General features: G+C 38.1%; 1 protein-coding gene across 2 annotated transcripts in view; it reads left to right on the plus strand.

The window, feature by feature from the left end:
* Positions 1-21,030, plus strand: part of LOC129728542 (hemicentin-1) — a 612,544-nt gene that overhangs the window by 513,142 nt on the left and 78,372 nt on the right. For both annotated transcript variants that reach the window (XM_055686987.1, XM_055686989.1), the window contains exons 8-11: positions 6,308-6,438; positions 6,533-6,692; positions 19,449-19,619; positions 20,432-20,554. In XM_055686987.1, the coding sequence (XP_055542962.1) occupies positions 6,308-6,438; positions 6,533-6,692; positions 19,449-19,619; positions 20,432-20,554 (585 nt within the window). The remainder of the gene's footprint in view (positions 1-6,307; positions 6,439-6,532; positions 6,693-19,448; positions 19,620-20,431; positions 20,555-21,030) is intronic.

Consider the following 21,030-nt stretch of genomic DNA (forward strand, 5'->3'; position numbering starts at 1 on the left):
TTACTCATATATTATTATATTGTAACGAAAAAATTCCCTAAAATTCGCGATCGAAATTAACAGAAGCAGAAAATACTTTTAATGTTTTCACACATACACAATTTTTTAAACTTCTAATTCACTAATGCTCCTTCTCTTTTTCCTAATCCATTCTTTTGTTCCTCAGTTCTTATGTTCTTCTATTCTTTCGTTCTTTTATTCTTCTGTTTTTCTTGTTCTTCTGTTCTTTTTTTCTTTTGTTCTTCTGTCCTTCTGTATTTCTATTCTTCTGATCCTCTGTTCTTCTGTTTTTCTGTTCTTCTATTATTTTGTTCTTTTGTTCTACTTGTTCTTCTGTTTTTCTATTCTCCTGTTTTTCTGTTCATTTATGCTTCTGTTCTTCTACTCCTTGTTTTTCTGTTCTTATATTTTCCTGTTCTTCTGTTTTTTTGTTCTTTCGTCATCTATTCTTATATTTTTTTGTTCTTTTACTCATATCTGAACTCAAACCATTCTTTTGCTCAGTAATGAAAAAATTCTGACTCAATTCTGTATTCGTAATTTGAAATTAATAATTTAAATATCGGATTTCAGTCCTCAAACTTTATAAAGGCTTGAAGCTGACCTTGAACATGAACTTAAACTTTAACCTAAAGTTGAACTAAAACATGAATTTTAACTTTCAAAACGCTACTAGGTTTTATGACCGACGTTTCGGCCTTTGAACTTGGCCTTCCTCAGGGGATATAAAGTTGTACCGTTTTTCGTTCAGCGTACAAAGCTTTACGATAGGTTGTCATAGCTATCTATAAGATCTCTTTTAAAGTACCACATCACAAAGCACGATGCGTTTGTGGAGGTAATTCGTTTTCTCGGGCTTTTTATCGCACCTCTGGTAACACCAAAATGGACTCTCACGAAACGTCGGACGTAAAACCTAGTAGCGTTTTGATACACCCTTAAGACTGAAAAAACCGTATTTCCCTTGAAATTTCATGTTACAGTCTTTAAATATGAATTTTAACTTCAACTCAAACGTAATTTAAACTTGGACTTGAACTTAAACTTTAACTGGAACCTTGACTTGACCGTGGGACTTAGGCTTAAATATTGAATATCGGTCCTCAGACTTTTGAACTTCTTAAACGTGAACTAAAAACATAATTTGAGCTTAAACTGAAGCTAGCTTGGATTTGGAATTAGGACTTGTTTTTAAACTTGACTTGGACTTGGACTTGGACTTGAACTTGGACTTGAACTTGGACTTGGACTTGGACTTGGACTTGGACTTGGACTTGGACTTGGACTTGGACTTGGACTTGGACTTGGACTTGGACTTGGACTTGGACTTGGACTTGGACTTGGACTTGGACTTGGACTTGGACTTGGACTTGGACTTGGACTTGGACTTGGACTTGGACTTGGACTTGGACTTGGACTTGGACTTGGACTTGGACTTGGACTTGGACTTGGACTTGGACTTCGTCTTGAACGTCCTAGGGCAAAAAGTGGGAGAGCAAAATGAATTAAGATACAGGTCGGGCTCGATTATCCGCAATTCGATTATCCGGAACTTTAGACTCGATTATCCGGAATTTTATTATTTTTGTGTCCTTTTTCAATTTGTATTCCGAAATTTTGCCATTACCATCCCTTCTGGCATATTTGTTACCATTTAAGTCATTTTCGGCATGTTTGGGACCTGTTCGAATTAAGTAAAAATAATCAATGTCAAATTTTTTTTTTGCTTCTTAATATTACCCCTTTTCGCCTCAGAAATTAACTTTTTATTACGCCACTGCATCAAAAATGAAGAAAAGAAATATGGGTCATTCCATACGAAGTGACCACGAAAAAGCACAAACTTGGACACGACCATCACAGATTTTGTTCAAAGTTGGGGGAATTATTCATCTACTATTTATTTGGAAAACAATGCATAGACGTAAGATGTCCGAAAATCACTGATATGATTTTTGAAGAAAATAAACCAAGGAATCCAGAAAAAATATAGGTTTTGACCGGAAGTGTTGCCAAATAAATAATTTTTGTATTTGAAAATTAAATTTACATTTTTCGGCAAATGCAGTCAATTTTGTTTTGAATTTGATAATTTTATCGTGTTTCTTGGAAAATTTCACATGAGAAACAACTATCATCCTAAGGTAATATGAGCCAATCTCGAGATAAAACATTTTTACGAAAAAAGTTGTAAACTTCGTAATTATTTTTTTACAATTTATAGACGTGAGACACTCGGAAAATAGTGATAGGTGAATTTTGAAGAAAATAAATCAAGGAATCCAGAAAAAATATTATTTTTGACCGGAAGTATTGCCAGATGGATTATTTTTGTATTGCAAAACTAAATTTGCATTTTTCGGCAAATGCAGCTAATTCAATTTCAAATTTGATGGTTTCATCGTGTTTCTCAGAGAATTCTACGTCAGAAGCACTTACCACTTCGTGGTAATATGAGCCAATCTTGAAATATAACATTTTTACGAAAAATTAATTACGAAATTCAGAACTGTTTTCGTAAAAATGCTATATCTCGAGATTGGCTCATATTACCACGAAGTGATAAGGGGCCTCCACAGTATTTTTCGGACATCTCACGTCTATGAATTGTAAGAAAAAAAAAGAGATTTTTGACAAAAATTGCGCGACTTTGCAATAAAGAGGGGGGTCCTGGATAGCGGGGGGTTTTCCAATCGACACTAAAATTGGGATTTTTCCAAAGAGACAGTAGATGAATGCTTCTCCCAACTATGAGCAAAATCTGGGATGGTCGTGTCCAAGTTTGTGTTTTTCCATGGTCCCTTCGTATGGAATGACCCATATTCATTTTATGTTCGTTAATCGCAAAATATCAGTATTTTCTGTGTGATTCGAATATCCGGAAAACTCGATTATCCGGAATAAAATTTTTTTTTGATGTTCCGGATAATAGAGTCTGACCTGTATACCGAATACCGATAACGTACATATCTAAACGAAGAATAGAAATTGTGGAGTCTAGTCTCACTCAGGGCCTAACATTTTCAATTCAAAATCGTCAGACGATAGTGACGCTGTAAGCCTTCGCTTGCAATGTTACACTGGTCAATACAAGTTTTGTCCTGGAGCTAGAACTGGAAAAATATAAAAAAAATTACAACTTTCCCAACCATTCTTGTGCATTGTGGCACCCCAAGCCAGCGCGGAAGCGTGTCATTTAAGCCTTTTAAGATTTTACACACTTCCTAGCTGACTTAAGGTACCAATATTAACGGGAACGGTTTAAAAGCTATAATTTTTCAATTTTTTCTTCCCAGTTTGAATTCTAGGGGACAATTGTGTTGACAACTGGTAGACAAAAGCGAAAGAAGTTTGCTCTAGACCTCAAACTGGAACAAAAAAAATATATATCATAGTTTTGTAGTCGTTCCTGTGAATTTTGCTGCAACTAAACGCCTCGAATATGCACAAGTCTCCAGAGACTTAAATGAAGGTTACTCTAAGTAAGGCGAGCACTTACTCTGCGGCTTTTTGAAACACTCCTGAGCTTACTTCTAGGATCACCAAAATTCATAGGAATGATTAAAAAGGTATAAGCTTTTATTTTGTTTTTGTTTCGACTCAGCAGTCTCAATAAAAACAGCGCTGATCTCTATGAGGTCATCGCCAACGTTTCGATCCGGTTGGTTGGGATCTTTATCAGGGCCTATTTTAAAATTTATTCAGACATAAATTACATCAGCTTGTACAGTTACAGAAATATCCTACGTGTGAAAGTCAGGTTCGAAAGGAGGGGGGGGGGCGAATTTTTTTTTTCTTCATCTATAGTTTATTTGACACGGCACAAATACAATTCAATGTTTAACGGCGCCAATTATATCTGGTAGCTTACTTTCTAAAGTATCTTAATAACTAAAAGCAAATTTTTTATCCTCGCTGCCGACTACGAGCTGAAACTAAATCTAACTTAAAGCTAGAATATTTTGCATTAAAAGCACAGGTTTGCTGTTTGATGGTTTTCATTGCCATAGGTAAGCAGCATATTAAATTTGTTCCGCTGCTGGGCCAAGATATTACGGACTGGCATATTGGGTTGTTTCCATCGGGCCTTGAGAGTATCGTGCGGGTCTGATTGCTGTTTCCGGATCCGGGGTCTTAACGTGTTGTTGTCGTTTGGTTGGATGTAGGCGGAAAGGGATAGGACTAAACTGAGGCGTGGATGGATTTCAGGAAAACGTATTTAAGGGACATGTAGGATAGGTCACGGCTCGCCAAGACATCACGAACAGGAACAGCCGGCTGCCTACCTTCGGCCTGCAGGGAAGCTATTAATCTAGACCTGGCGTCACGGTGTACAGGGCATGACCAAACAACGTGCTCTATGTCGTGATAACCTTCACCACAGGCACAGATACCACTCTCCCCGAGCCCAACACGACGGAGATGCGCGTCAAATCTATAGTGATTGGACATAAGCCGGGACATCACGCAAATGAAATCCCGACCTACATCCAACCCCTTGAACCACGGGTTCGTCGATACCTTGGGGATTATGGAATGTAACCACCTTGGGGGGGGGGAATTGCACTGCGTCTGAAACATTTATTCTAGCTCTATTCTCACTTTTTAAATCTACTCTAACACTTTAATCAAATGGTTTATTTTGATAATTAGCGGCTGCTATTTGGGTTCAACTGTCAAAAGATGGTGTGCGATGAGGGGGTTGTGTTTGTTTTTGTGTTGAGGGGGTTTTATTTAAAGTTGTGTGTTCGGTTTTACTCTTTTTTGACGACGCATTCCTCATCTCTCTTCGATCTTTGATCGAGAGTAGGAGATTTGCGTACGCACAGCTTAGGTTGTCGGTGTTAGTCAGTATTTTGTTCCAGTTTGAACTCTAGAGCCTTTTTTTTGCTTCTGTCGACCAGTTTAATAATTTGTTGGGTTTCCAAGCACTTTGTGAGTCACATGATTTGAGTGCATTGATTTGGACAACAGTTTTCCACTGTTAAAATGTTATGTATGACGAATGAACAACGTCTGAGCAGTCACAGAGAATAACTAATTTTATACTGTCGGACGTTCCGTCACTGATGAGTATGATTGCTATGTATGATTTCAATCAGTATGATTTCTCTGTATGATTTTTTCATGTATTCATGTATTTTGACGCAAAACCAAATTTCCCCGAGTTTGAACACATTGTCGCTTGAGGGGCAACAGTGGCGCCATTTAGAATTTTGGAGAAATTGGGAATTTTCGATGTTGTTACGACGACATTTTGTTTTAAAACCTAATATCAAAACTCTAAGAGTTTGTCCACATATAAGCATTTTTTACCCATCTTCAAAAAAACTGAACTAAAATCGGGTGCTCATACATACTTAATCATATTTCGCTTTGTGAAAAATACTAAAACCATGCCAAAAGCGTTTTGGTAGAAACACCGATTGAGCTCAGTTTTTGTCCGATTTAAGATCTGTTTTTTTTCAAGATGGGTAGAAAGATGCTAATAGAAGGACAACCTCTTAGAATTTTGATATTTGGCTTTGTAACATAATGGCCTCGAAAAAACAGCGAAGATTTCCGATTTCCAAAAAAAAATCAAAATGGTGCCATTATTGCACCTTAAGATGAAATTGGTTTAAACGCGAGAAAATTTATTTTGATCAAACTACATCAAAAAATCATTCATAGAGGCCAAGGTAAAAAATTGTTGCATTGTGTTATCAAACCCTATCAACTGCTCAAGTGTCTTGACTTCGTCCCTCCTAGACATTATAACAATCGAGGTTTCAACCGATGAAAATCAAGCACTTATTCGTGCTGAATGGCGATCAATCTTAATTAAAATTTACACGACTGCGTAAAGTGTATGCATATTTAAGCAAAGCGCCGCCAGCGCCAGCGGCGCTCGAACGATAATTCCCATTAGAACGAAATCGCAACAATATCGGTGTGAATAATGCCGACAATATTATTTCGAACCAATTACCGACAGAGTACATGACTGCTGCATGCGGTGTGTGTGTTGAACGTTGAGCACTACGGCACTGGATAATCTTTTGCCACCGGCAATTTACCAGATCCACCGTGCTCAACTGGAAAGCAGATTACGATAGAATTACACGGTGCGCTTGCTCCGCACTTTTCCTGCTACGGTAAAAACGGTACGATGAATTCAACCATGGGATTCGATTTGCATAGGGCGATTTAACCGCAACGAAGTTTGCAATAAACGAAATCATCTCGATCTATTCGCTCTGGCAGTGTCGATAACCGTTTTTTTTTTCTTTCGTTATTGGAATTTTCCACTCATTTCCATTCGCAGATGTTCCTGATGCTTTCGTGCGCTTGGGCAGCTCCTTGGACCCGGATTCCATCCGAGAAGGCACCGACGTTTACTTCGACTGCATCGTGACAGCTCATCCGGCTGTCTACAAAGTCGAATGGAAACATAACGTAAGTTAGGAGTCGAACTCACAAAAAACATAAAATTAACGTGTATTTTTTTCATACTTCTTGTTGGAATTGCTCGGATGATATTGGACAACAGAATAAAACACTACCGCACAACATCTCACAGGGTGTAATCGTCAGCAATCACTCGTTGGTGCTGCAGGGAGTCTCTCGTACGACGGCCGGCAACTATTCCTGTGTTGGATTCAACGCGGAAGGCGAAGGCAGCAGTCCGGTCTTTCCGCTGAACGTGATGTGTGAGTGATTACATTTCTTTAATTTTCCAAACCAGTCAAGATTTATTTCCAAAAAACTCTGCTAAATTGTACGATTCAATTTTAAAGCTCACCTGAACCAATTAGTGAAGCGAGGCTTACCACCTATTGCAAATTGGTGAAAAGAGACAACCACTAAAACAAAATCTGCGTCAAAGTACACTCCTAGATTTTTTATAGTTTTTAAACCTTCTACTAAGTTATCAGCCATCTATAAATATTCTTTTTTTTTTTTTGAAAATTGATATTTTTAATCTCTAGAAATTTGTAAAAATGCTTAGTTTTTCATCACATATAAAAATCCCAATACCTCAGCCCCCGATAAGATACCAACGATCTTTCTTATGCAAACTTTCGTCATAATTTTGTCGCTTTGAAGTAAAAATTTCAGTTCTTGACCAAAATTTTTTCGTTATGTGTGTTGAGGGGTTTCATCTAAAAATCATGGACAAAATTTACTTATTTGCGATATTCAATAGGCTCTTTGAGTCAAATAACTGAATGCGATGCTGAACTAAACCAAGCAAAATATTCAAAAATATTTTACAAAAATAAAAAAGTATACAAAAAATGTGGGAATCAAACAGAATGGCGAAAAGTGCAAAAAAGCTTGAACAAGTTTTTTTTTCATACGTTTGGGCAACCTGGAAGCAATTTATTGGAAAGTCGAAATGTTATACAAAATTTCTATAAATAACATTATCTTCCAATTAAGGGTTGAGCACCTTGACTTTTGCAACATTGTTTTTTGGGTACACCCTAGTGCGAAATTAAGTACTTGCCCTTTGTCGATAGATGGCGCTAGCAGTAAGTGCTGGTCGATTTCGACATATCTAAAAAGTGATGAACCAATATAAGATAAAAGTAAGCAAACTGCTCCGACACGTGAATGATTTTACTGTCCGATTTTGTGTCAAATAATCGTGTTTTCCGGGAAGTTTTGCTTTTTGCATGAATCGCTGGGGGTTGTTTTGGCTGCAGAGTATTATTAGGGATGAGCAAGTCGTTCATATGAACCAGCGCACAAAAATTAAGCACGATTTTTCGAGCGCCCCAAAATGACCGTTCGCCCGAAACTGAAGTTTACCAGAACATCACAATTCTCATGTACATGATATAAATTCTGATTTCAATCTATGTCAATGTATTTGCAGTACAAATGTTGGGTTATGCATTTCACACATTTATTGTGTGATTTCAGTGCAAAATTCGTGCGAATCGGGAAGACACATTGATTGTACAAGACTTGAACTTTTGCGTGTACACTAACAACCGGCTGCGAAGTCTGTGTATAGTAAACGAGCTCCGATACGGAATGTAGCACCAAGGCTTTGCTTTGCTTTGTATTTGACATATAGAGTCTGAGCATTGATTGTCGTATATTTTGTAATGAAGTATAACGAATCATGATAGCTATCAAGAGGTTCTCTTTACCTCTGAAACCTGTCTGCTTCTGCATGGCACTTCTATAAGTTCTACAAGTAAAAAATGAGAAAGTGAATTTTCTACTTATGAAAATATCAATTGAAATGTTACCATTAATCACAAACTTCACTACTAAGTAATTTTTTTATTGCGTCTTGTACTTTAAGTTATACGAAAATGTCTGAATTTGTGTCAAATAATCGTCATTTGCGGGAAGTGTTACTTTTCTCATTTCATTCAAATAAGACGGCAGCTTAAGCGCATCTAGAGTTGAAAAAGTTCACGGAAATACTACTCTAAGTGCAATAAAGTTCCTTGAATAGCTCCGGCACTTCAAAAACGCTAATTTCGATGTTAACAACTGTCCACGTTAAGTAAGTACCAAAATATTCGAAACTGAATTGGAGGAATTACTCGATGGGGTTCAATGCCAAACGCAGAAACAGCTTACCTCAGTATTAGGAGCTACCCGCCAAGCCATTTCAAAGCACACTGTATGCTTTAGGGATGAATCAAAAACAAGGAACTTGAGTTCCTCATAATTTGAAGGCAAGGGACGATGAGCGTTGTATTTTCGTCTGTGAACAACTGCTCCAACGACAAAAAAAGAAGGGGTTTTCTTCATCGCATCGTGACGGATGCAACAGCAACTTTAGGAAAAAACACGTGTAGACTTTAAATGATGGAATTCAGCTTGGCACTATGTGGGGGGTCCCAAAAAATTGACTTTAATACATGACAACGCTCGCCTCATACTGCCAAAGTCGTTGAAGCTCATATATAAACGTTCAAATGGGAAATACTACCTCACTCGTAATATTCCTCAGATATTACACCATCAGATCAGATCATTACTTGTACCGTTCAATGGTACATGGTCTGGCTAATCGGCAGTTGGACTCATATGAAGACTTCAAAAAATAGTTTAATTCGTGGAGGGCCTGAAAAAAGGCTTGAAAATTGTTACAAAGTTTTAACCAACGATTGCCAGTACTTTGAATAAGTTAACTAAATTTAAATATAAAGTTTCCCCTCCAACAACACAATAGGAAGCTGTTCTCACACTGAAAACTAGACACGGAAGATAGATTATTATTGTCAGGACCCAGGAAGCTTGTGTCGTCGCCAAAATCGTAGAACTTCACCGGAATAATTGCCGCTGCAACCACCAGTGCCACAGCTGGCTACTGTTGCTACTTCCCGCTACTGCAGACCTCAATTGATGTTGCTGAATTATGCAGCATCCACTAGTAAAATGATTTGTTCGAGCAGAAGCAGACTCTTATATCTCACAATGACAAATAGGCGGCCCGCACATTTTGATTACCTGGATGGAAAACAAGTCAAAGCTTCTTCGGGGGAAGTGACCGTCTGTGTCCCACCATCTGCTAGTATGATGATCCGTTTGAACCGAAAGCAGACTCATCGAGTGTCTTGTTACAGCTACCGTTGCTTCTACCAGATACTACTAGGTTGAGATAGTCCTTCCCATCATCCGGGGGCGTGGGGCGACTCCATACATATGGTGGTCAAGCTGAAAAATGTCTTTAAATCAAGGAAAATACATGGTTTTTATATAATTTTGGGTCGCTGAGCTCAAATTTTATATTATTTTTGCATGGAAATATGCATCTTAGACACCAGGGGATTTTCATATTCAAGTTTACAATTTTAAAATCCGATATTTGCTAAAAACCCGTTTTTTTCTCCTCGACAAAAACGTATTCTGCGCAACTCTGCGCAAGATCAGACTAGATGCATTTGGAAGCTTTTTTTTCAAAAACTGGAACCAATGGTGCCAAACCCTGCCGTCTAAACTTTAAACGCTGTTATTTTGGAAAATCATATAAAATTCAAATTTTGTCGTAATATTAAAACATCCACCAACCAAATTTGGTTCCATTTCCGTGGTTAGTTTTCGAAATGTGCATAAATTTGTGTTTCATTTGTATGGGACACCTCCCTTCCAGAAGAGGGAGGTGTCTCGAACTATCTTAGTCACCTTTCTCGGCCCCTAAAACCCCTATTTGCAAAATTTCACGCCGATCGGTTTAGTAGTTTCCAAGCCTATATGGATCAGACAGACAGAGCTGCATTTTTATATATTTAGAAGATTAAACCTTCGGTTGCCCTGAAAACGGCTAAGTCTCAGAAGGTCGATTTTCGATCAATTTTTTTTTTTCGAGATAACACCTGATCTCGTCGTTTCATGATTTTTAAGACATTTGGGATCCCAAAAAAATATCGATTTTCTCAATTTCCTGTACTCCCCCCTTGGTAGATTTTCGAGAGTCGAAAAATCACAACTTTGAGCGCTTTGAGGCACTCCTAAACCATGTCCGATTGAGCTGAAATTTTGAACAGATGATTTTATTTACCCATAAATAAAATGAACATGGTCGGTTTTTGAAATTCGACATGCCACCATAGTATATATACATGGGAAATTACACAGAGCTTTGTACAAAATACAACAACCTTTGTAATGGAGGGTTAAGAAAGGTTTTTTATGTAAGTGGGTAAGTTGTCAGATGCTTTTCCACTAAATTTCGTAGAAATAGCAACTACTGTTTCTCAAAGATTACCCTTGTGATTTCATTTGCACTGCTTAATAATTCGATAATGATTCGTTTGTCCGAATATTTTCCCTGGAACTATTTTGGTGAAAAATCTAAACATATAAAAATGCAGCTCTGTCTGTCTATCTGTCTGATTCATATGGGCTTGGAAACTACTCAACCGATCGGCGTGAAATTTTGTATATATATAGGTTTCAGGGGCCGGAAAGGTGATTAAGATAGTTCGAGACCCCTCCCTTTTCTGCGAGGGAGGAGTCCCATACGAATGAAACACAAATTCCTGCACATCTTGAGAACTAACAAAGTAAATGAAACCATATTTGGCAGGTGGATATTTTTACGGGTAATAAATATATCCATAATGGTTTGACACCCCTCCCTCTTACAAATGAAATACAAATTTCACACAGCTCGAGAACCAATCAACCGAATACAACCAAATTTGTCATGTGAATATTTTTAAAGGTAACAATTATGTCAATAATGGTTCGGCACCCCTCCCTCTTCTGTAAGGGAGGGGTTCCATACAAATGATAAACAAATACCTGCACATCTCGAAAAACAACCAAATAAATGAAATCAAATTTGGCTGGTGAATGTTTTTTGAGGTAACAAACATGTCCATAATGTTTTTACACACCTCCTTCCTCTGGAAGGGAGGGGATTTCCACAAATGAAACACAAGTTTCTGCACATCTCAAGAAATAATCAAGGAAATGGAACAAAATTTAATAAGTTGAGGATTTTGAGAGCAAGAAAAATTTTCATGGTGGTTCGGCACCCCTCTCTTTTCTGGAAGAGAGGGCTCATACAAATGAAAACCCAAATTTCTTCACAACTCAAGAACTAATCAGGTAAATGAAACCATATTTGGCATGTGAAGGTTTTTGGAAGCAAAAAATATTTTAATAGTGGTTCGACACCCCTCCCATTTCTGGATGGGAGGGCTATTATACATATCGAACAAAAATTTCTATTTTGGTTTGACACTCCCCGGAAGGGGACGGAGGTCTACAATACAAACTTAACAGATATTTCAACCAGATTTCCGAAAAACAGCCCAAAATGATCGAGTCGATGAACAGGAGCCATTTTGAAATCTAAGATGGCGTCTTCCGGTTTCTGAAGAACAGCGGAAAATGACCAAATACCACCCAATATGGGTATTTCTGGAATCGTAATGATGCACTGAAGTCACGAATCGATTTCACACAACATTTAAATTGTAAGATGGCAACTTCCGGTTTCTGGAAACAGCCAAAAATGGCCGATTTCCATCCAATATGAGTAACTCTGGAACCAGAATAATGCACAGAAGCTGAAAATCGATCACAGACACCATTTTAAATTCAAAGATGGCGACTTCCGGTGTCTGGCAAACAGCTGGTGTCTGGAACACAGCCGAAAATAACCAAATACCACCCAACATGGGTGTTTCTTTAACCAGAATGACGCTCAGAGGCCAGAAATTGTCTCCAAATGTCATTTTGAATTCCTAAATGGCGACTTCCCGTTTCTGAAAAACAGCCGAAAATGACCAAATAACCCCCAATATGGGTGTTTCTTAAACCGGAATAACACTCAAGAGTCTCAAAAGTCGAGGATGTTGTCATTCCAATAAAACCAATCTCTTAAAACGATATAAACAAATCACAAAGGATCAATTAATTTGCAATGTTTAAATTTTTTAAATTAAACACGAAAATAGGCGAGACGAAGTTTGCCAGGCCAGCTAGTATAGTATATGAATATCATGTTTCACAGTCAAAACAAGAAAAAAAACTTTCTCCAAGAAAGTGTTCCTATTAATAGCAGTAAATATGCGATCATTTTCGGTTTAATTGCTTTTGTTTCCTTTCCAATGTCATTAAATCTCACGTTATTGCCACCACCCTTAGGCAAACTAATCGGTCCATTGGTTTGAATGACGAACGACTGTGATATTCTATAATCAAAGAAATAAATTAAATAAATGTCGAACAGGCAAATAAGTATGGACATTTGTTCCACTAAGTCACCTTAAATTTCATTTTTATAAATTTTGGAACCACCTTGGTAAACAAAAAATGCACCACCTTAATGAAAAATCAAGTTTGAGATGCCTAATAAACATTAGAGTAATATACATGTGGTTAGGAGCGAGTTGTGAGTCATTTTGGAAGCTATAGAGGAACTATTCCTCATCTCAGCCCATATATTCATCTTATACAACATGAAAACACAATTGAAACAGGAAAATCGCAGATTTTCTAACTAAACCAATCTACTTATCCATGGAATGGATTCTTCATAGTTCACTTTAGATTTCTCATTAAGTAGAATTCTCGAAAACTCGCTTAAAAGCTCTAAATTTGATAATATAGTCGGGAATCTGCACTTAAAAATTCATTTATTCCAATCACCTACCTCAGCAAACAAAATCCGCGCATTGTTTTATCCGGCTACAACGGGACTCGTTCAGCAGCAAACCAAAGTTTTTCCATCACTAGCGGACCACTTTTTTATCAATAATTTTTTATAATCACTAAACAAAATCACTCACTACACTAGAAAACTTTAATCTTTAAAATGTTCACCCCAAATTTTCAAAATCAAGCTTCAAAAAGCGAAAATATATGAGATGAATTTTTACAAATTTAAACTTCAACTTTATGTATTTTCATCTGTTTTCACTGCATTCTAGAAAATCCAAAATTGCCAAATCAGTTTTTGTTAATACGAAAAAAATCATACTGAAAATGTTGAATTATTCCGACATAATTGACATAAACCGACAGCACTGCAGTGGTTATCAAGGTTACCAATTTCGCACGTAAACAACTACAGCGGATACCTAGGATAATTGAGCAGTGATTATCGTTTTGAGATGGATATAAAAACGTTGCGAAAAATGGTTTGTTTTACTAAATTCATAAGAAATCTTGCTAAGTTCACTAAAATACAATGCTGGGCGATTCCGTTAGAGCACGTAAGCGTATTTTGTTTATTTGTTCAATGATTTCGTGAAAATTTGGTGTTTAATCCGTGCATTCTTCGTGAATATCGGCTTAATGAGATGAATAATTAAGCAATTCCCATTTCTTATATTTATTTATTTATTTATTTATTTATCTATTTGATGTTTTCATCTGGCTGAATATGCCTTAAGGGGGACCCTACTCTATAAGGTCGAAAAATCATGAATTTTCATATCAAAAAACGGCTACGTAACAAGTTAGATAATCCATTTTACATGTTAAAAAAAATACAGCAAAATCGGTTCAGTAGATGCTGAGAAAAATTTACCACCAGTTGAAAAAACATGGTTTCGACAGAAACGCTGCTTACAGCGTAATCCTCACTTTGTTTGCACCCACGGTACACAAAATACATCTTCAAATATACCTTAATCCATAGCCGAAATGCCCGAACACCTCACCTTTCTCTAAACATCCGAAAAAAATATCACGAAAATTCATTATTTTTCAACTTCCCAGAGTCCCCCCTTAATGAATTTTTCGTGATGAGGAAAAGCCCTTTTGAGTCACAGTTTGTTACTCAAAAAGGCAAAAAAACCTCATATCTTTTCTTACCCTACAAAAACATTGAAAAAATATAATCAAGAACTAATACAAAAAAAAAACGAACAAGTTACATGTTGATTGGTCAGTCAGTATAAATCTATCACTAATATTAAAGTTAATTTCGTAAAATTCTCGTCATTGAAGTTCTCGCCCTCTATTCAGAAGTTTTCGTTTAAATGCCGCATTAGAGAAGTTAAAATCGTAGAGGTGGTAGACCTCATTAGCGCTGGTAGCCATAAAACGGATCGGCTCATGGCGACCGTATTCCGTACGCCGGGAATCGAGAGAAAGAAAACCCCGCTGCCGTAGAGTCCTTTCTGGTGCGTAAAAATCAAGTTGTGTCAGAATTTGCTCAGAATCAGCGTCTCCCTTCAGTAGTTTTTCGACAAAAACAGCCTGAGCAACGAATCTCCTGTGTTCTAGTGTGTTTAGACCCAACAGGTTACACCGGTGTTCATATAGTGGCCAGCTCACTGTATCTCGCCATGGTACACGTCGAAGAGCGTATTTTACGAATTTCTTCTGCACTGATTCGAATCTGTTTTTCCAAGTGTGCTGATATAGGCACCACACAACTGCATTGGACTCTAAAATCTAGCGCACTTAAGCACAGTACAGCGACCGCGTACAGTGAGGATCGCAAAATTCGTTACATATTTTAAACATAAATCCAAGCTGTCTGTTGGCTTTAGTAATAATTTTGTCGTAATGAAGGTGAAATGAGAGTCCAGAATCGAGTATTACTCCCAAGTCTCGAATGTGGTCAACTCGTACAAGAGGTTGGTTGAAAATGCTGTAGTTGTAAGTGATTGGGTTCAGTTTTCGATGTAACGTTATTGCATTGCATTTATTGATGCTAATCGTTAGAAGATTTCTCGAGCACCATTCTTCGAAAATGTTGATCCATTGTTGGAGCACATGACAATCATCGATGCGTTTCGCAGTTATGTATAATTTGACATCATCCGCATAAAAGAGCCGACATCCCGGTGGCAGTAAAATCGACAGCTCATTGATAAATATTGAGAACAGAAGTGGACCGAGGTTCCTTCCTTGTGGTACGCCTGACATGTTGGAGAAGCTTTTAGATGATACGGATCCGATTTTGACACAAAGCCGCCTGTCCGTGAGATATGACCTGAACCAACTAATAAGATCAGCGGAGATACCAAGTTTACTTAATTTTAGAAGCAATATGCCATGATCAACTCTATCGAAAGCAGCTTCTAGACCAGTATATATTGCGTCAACCTGAGAACCGGCATCAATATTACGTAGGCAGTATGAAGTAAACTGAACCAGATTCGTGGAAACGGATCGTTTGGGGTAGAACCCGTGTTGGTCAGCTGATACATAGTTTTTACAGCTTGAGAACAGTACTTGGGGTGCCCAAAATACGGGTTCAGTCTAATATTTTTTGGATTCTTGCATTTTTAATTATTCGACCTCGGAAAAAATCGAATTTATTAATTTCATGTACTCCCTCCTTGGTAGATTTTCAATGGTCAAAATTTCACAACCTTGATCGCTTTGAGGCACCCCTAATCCATATCCGGTTAAGCTGAAATTTCTTTTTTTGAGCCAATCAACAAAATTACAAAAGAAACTAAAGCGTTCTTAAACTCCCCGCCATAATTATCAGTCGATGTGCCAATGTGTTGGCAAATCCACTTCGCTGTATCCCAAACAAATCGTTCGAGCAACGGAAATTTCCTGAGGCTTAGAAACAGTCGTTTATGTTTCCAGTGCTAATATCTGGTGAGCGACAAAATGTAAAGAATTATCGTGGTATCACTAGTCTTTCGGCAGGATCTAATCTGTTCGAAATTCTAGTACACGACGTTATGCTTCACTATACAAAGAATTACATTTACAAAAAATTACTCAGTTTGTACAAACCTACTAGAGTTCACATCAATGGGTATCTCACAAATGGAACAAAGAGCACAAATTGACGTCATATACACCGATCTGAAGGCAGCTTTCGATCGTATTGACCATTGCATATTATTGCGTAAAATTTTACGACTTGGAGCATCACGTCCGTTCGTCGAATGGCTGAGCTCATATTTATGTGGAAGGATTCTACGTGTAAAATTTGGTTTTAGTGTTTCGTCGCAATTTACTAACAAATCGGGAGTACCGCAAGGCAGCAACTTGGGGCCTTTACTTTATGCGCTTTTCTTTAATGATGCTATGCTACTGTTGAAGACCGGTTGTAAATTAGTATACGTGGATGACTGAAAGTTGTACTTGGTAGTCCGCACAATTGACGATTGTCGCCGTTTACAAGCTCTACTAAATGTTTTTGTTGACTGGTGTCATAGGAACTGGTTTGTGATTGGCATAGAAAAAGGGATTTTTTACGAAAATTGGCCGAGACTTCAGAGATCCTCACTGTCTAAAAGCGATGTACTGTTCACTGATACGACCACTCCTCGAAAACTGCAGCATGATTTGGTTTCCCCAGCAGCTATCTTGGTGTCTAAGGATAGAACGTGTCCAAAAAAGATTCGCCCGATTAAAATAACGTGATCTGCCCTGGCGTGATCCAGAAAACCTTCCACCGTATCCTGATCGCTGTCGATAAATTGGCCTTGACACACTTGAACGCCGTAGGAAAACTCAGCAAGCTGTATTTGTCGCCAAAATTTTGAATGACGAGATCGATTCACCGTCGCTTCTGTTCCAGTTAAACTTCCGTGCTTCACAACGTACTCTCAGATCGACTGGCCTACTTCAAACTGCATTCCTTCGTACATCCTTTGGTTTTCACGAGCCAATCGCCGCCGCAATCAGAATCTTTTTGAGTGTTGATGCTTTGAATGAATTCGGCGAGTCATCACGAAAGTTTGTGCATAGGTTAAACCAGTCAAAAATGTTTTAGACTTGACTCTGGTTTTTGTTATTTATTAAGACTATTGTCAGATAAATTATAGTAAAATTTACAAAAATATACAAAATATACAAAAATGTACATGGTCGGATTTCGAAACATGTCACGACCCTTTCTGCTGACATCCTGCTTTGCATAGGGGAGAGAATCTTACTGAAAGACGTAGTTTTACGTCACAAAATAGCGAGAACTTGATTGCGCACCTAATAAAATTTTCATCTGGATTTCCGAAAGGGAATGTGTGCTTAACAATTGTTAATTATGATACATTCGAACAGAAATTATCAGAGCAAAACTAGCTGGAAGTCGTTACTCATTGGTCTGCCGATATTTAACGCACGAACGGATGAAATTTATGAATTGGTAATAGGACATCGCGGCTATATTCTGCTAATAAATTATACTAGTGAGCGCAACAGTTTGTGTATTATCATCTATTAAAGAATTTCAGAAACATCGATAGTTCATCTATTCATTCTTTTCAAATCTATTTTAAGTCGTTCACCGTTATAAGTATAAAAAGTGGGAACATTATAGTACAGATTCATTAAAAGATTATATTGATTCAATTTGAGGCCTCAAACAATCCTAAACATATCGGAATGCGATTACCACAATAACTCCACTTAGTGATAAAATACAAAACACTAATTGTGGCGTCAAAATTACTGTCAGGGCTTGATGTTTGACTTGCCGAAAAATCTTGATGTGTCAAAATATTGAAACTATAAACAGACATCATCAACCTCCTGTTGGTTGAGCCTATTCTTATAAAATTTCGTACCAAACATAATGAGCGGTATTGCTGTTTCACGAAAATAGCTGACCGCTTTTCATAAATTAACATTCGAGGTCAAACATTTCGTTCTGCTTTGGTTCAGGTCCCAGGAGAGGTCGATGGTTAACGGGGGTTGAATTTTGCTGAAAAGTTCTGGCGCTTCAAGAATACACTGAAGCCATTGGCGTAACTACAGGGGGGACTAGGGGGAACTATAGCCGCCTCTAGGATTTCTGTAGCCCTTCCTCGAGTTGATCATACCAATACTAATTTTGCTTCTCAAAATTGTACGGTTGGCACTAGAGGACTTCTTTCATTCCTAATTTCAATTTCTAAATAATATTGATATCTTTTATCGACCACACCAAAATTGTTGTGAATCTACTTCAACAACGCATTTATTCTTTTTTGCCTCACTTCTCTATCTCTTCCTCTGCCTTCATTGACGCGCGTTTTGATTTCATCAACAAATAGCTGTCAAAATCCATAAGCTGACATTTTCCCAAATCGTTCAAAATTTTGTTCTTCTGATTAAGAGAAATCACCGAAGTGATACCAACTGTGGACTTCGATTCATATCACCCCGAATCGAATATTGCCTAGGAAAGAAAAAGAGTATTTTTTGTCGACTTCCTCCAGTTACTGCTGCAGGGCCGAAATCGGATTCCACGAGGAATACAAGAAGTAAAAGAAATGATAGCTACACCTTTCCAGGAGAAAGGCAAAAATCCTTGATATACTTTTTTCGCATAAAAAATTTGACTCCTCCCCCTTAGATTTTTTCTCTCAGTTACGCCAATAACGGAAGCTTGTTTGGAATCCCAATTGAGGTTGTAATAAATGAATTGTATTCCACTGCTGGGCTGGTATTAAAAGGATTTCGATATTTTTGAATTTTTTTAGTAATGAGTTCTAGAAAATCGACGAGCTTCCATTAAACTTGTTATCGTGGCAATTTTCAGTAAGACTGCGAAGGGATTTTCCATTCCTCTAATGCATCATTTCAATGCTCTTCCTCGAAAATATGTGTGTTTTAATGTCATTTTTCGATGCAGAAACTGATTTCTCTCCCCGGGATATGATTTCATGTAAACTCGAATCGTATTCCAACTGCGTACAACCAGTTCAAATAGTAATTTTATTTTTTTCTCAAGAAAACTTCTTTCAAATGTATATAAAATGGAACACAAATGGTTTTGGCGTCAAAAATAATCACTGTTAAAATTGGAACATACTTTACACTCGAAACAATTTAGCAGTTGTGAAACTAATCAACGATAATTTGTAACCTTTGGTTTAGTTTCTTTCAGCTGTTTGCTATTGAGATGTTTGAGGAGCAACTATTTCCCTCATTTCATGTACGTGCACGCTTTTCCAAAGAGCAGAACTTCACCCAACCAATATGTAACTGCTCGGTTAACCTATGACTGGATTTTGTGCACCTCTTTCTCTCTACCCCACCACTTTTGCACTAACCACTCTTAAAACCTTTCGCAGATGCACCGACCTGTGCCCCCAATCAGCAGCGTGTGTACGGTGTAGCCAAACAGGAGAACGCCGAGATCCGGTGCATCGTGGACGCTAATCCGCCCGACGTCGAGTTCAAATGGACGTTCAACAATTCGGCGGAAAGTATAGACGTACAGGCGAGCCATATTTCAAGGCTAGGTAATTACGGACGTCATTTTCAGCCGGTGCGCAACGGTGGCCAAAGGAAAAATGGCATTCTGTTTTATTTTTTTTTTTCTAGCGTTTTTTTTTTTGCGGAATGAGCTCGCTTTGCTAGAAGGCGATATTTCGAGCCCGGCAGCAATGTTTTATAGTTTAATTTTTTCTGTTTTCCGATAAGATGAAAATCTCCGCCTTTTTAGCTTTCATAATTTTATCCAGTTGGAAAAACATCTGCTCTTGGCTGACCTTCGGTAACATTCGTTTACAGGTGAAATGATGCAATAAATTCATTCAAGCAGATAATATCAAATAAATTGTAGCGCATAACTCATGTATGAAAAAATGTGATTTGACTGTCTGGAAACGAAATGCGAAAAAGTTTTGCCGCTAATTAGAGGTCTACAATCAACGTCGAAAAACGACATTCATTCACCGCTAATTGGGTTCCGATCACAACATCCACGTTCACCAGCTGTAATCACTTTACTCTGTTCTCGTGCCCCTGATATACATATACACATAGCTCTTTAATGCCAGTTTCGACGCTATTGGATGGAATACCGCTGCGCACCGACTGGCCGACCGACCAACGGATGAAAACGTCGAACGCGCCAAACCAAACCGAATAACGAATGGTAAAATTCTCAACTCAACTCACCAACACCCTATTTTTTTTATATTCTCCCACACATCCTCACTACATCCGCCTTCCGGGCTGGCCACACTGCATGGCGTGTCTTCTGCCGCGTAACCGCGTACCACGGAAATGTTACATTTCACACCGACTGACCGACTGGGCAACCGTGCAGGAACCTCGTCTGTGGTATCGTACACACCGATGACCGAGCTGGACTACGGAACGCTGCTCTGCGTGGCCACCAACCGAATCGGCAAGCAGCGGCAGCCCTGCGTGTTTCATATCATTGCCGCAGGTAGGTGTTACTTGTTTTTTTTTTTTTCAACTTCGCTCCTCATGCCATACCCAGATGCATCTATCGCGGGAATCCTTAAACCAGCTTGGCTCCGTAGAGCACAGCAGCAAGCTCTGTTCCGGTTTTCATAATAGACTTACCGTATCGTGTTAGAGGAAGCCGACCCAGCAGAGGCTGCTGACTGCTGGTTTAACTCGGGCAACGAACGTAAATTCGAGAATAACCTTAAGCTTTCGGGCTCAAACAGTGACCATACGGTGCCGTGATATCTGCGAGTTGTGAATGTAACTAAACTCAAAGGGATCTGTTACTTACTTATTATTTCTAACGAATTAAAAACTTTCATTAAGCTGCGTTTCAGGAAATTGATAACCGGTTTCTGTTTTCTCTTTCACGAAATCTGATTCTTGATTTCTAATTTCTGATTCATGATTGTAATTTCATCTTACAAAAAAAAAGATTTTTGTTAGTTCCTT

Source organism: Wyeomyia smithii, chromosome 1 (genome assembly GCF_029784165.1).
Source record: "Wyeomyia smithii strain HCP4-BCI-WySm-NY-G18 chromosome 1, ASM2978416v1, whole genome shotgun sequence".
NCBI classification, from domain to species: domain Eukaryota; kingdom Metazoa; phylum Arthropoda; class Insecta; order Diptera; family Culicidae; genus Wyeomyia; species Wyeomyia smithii.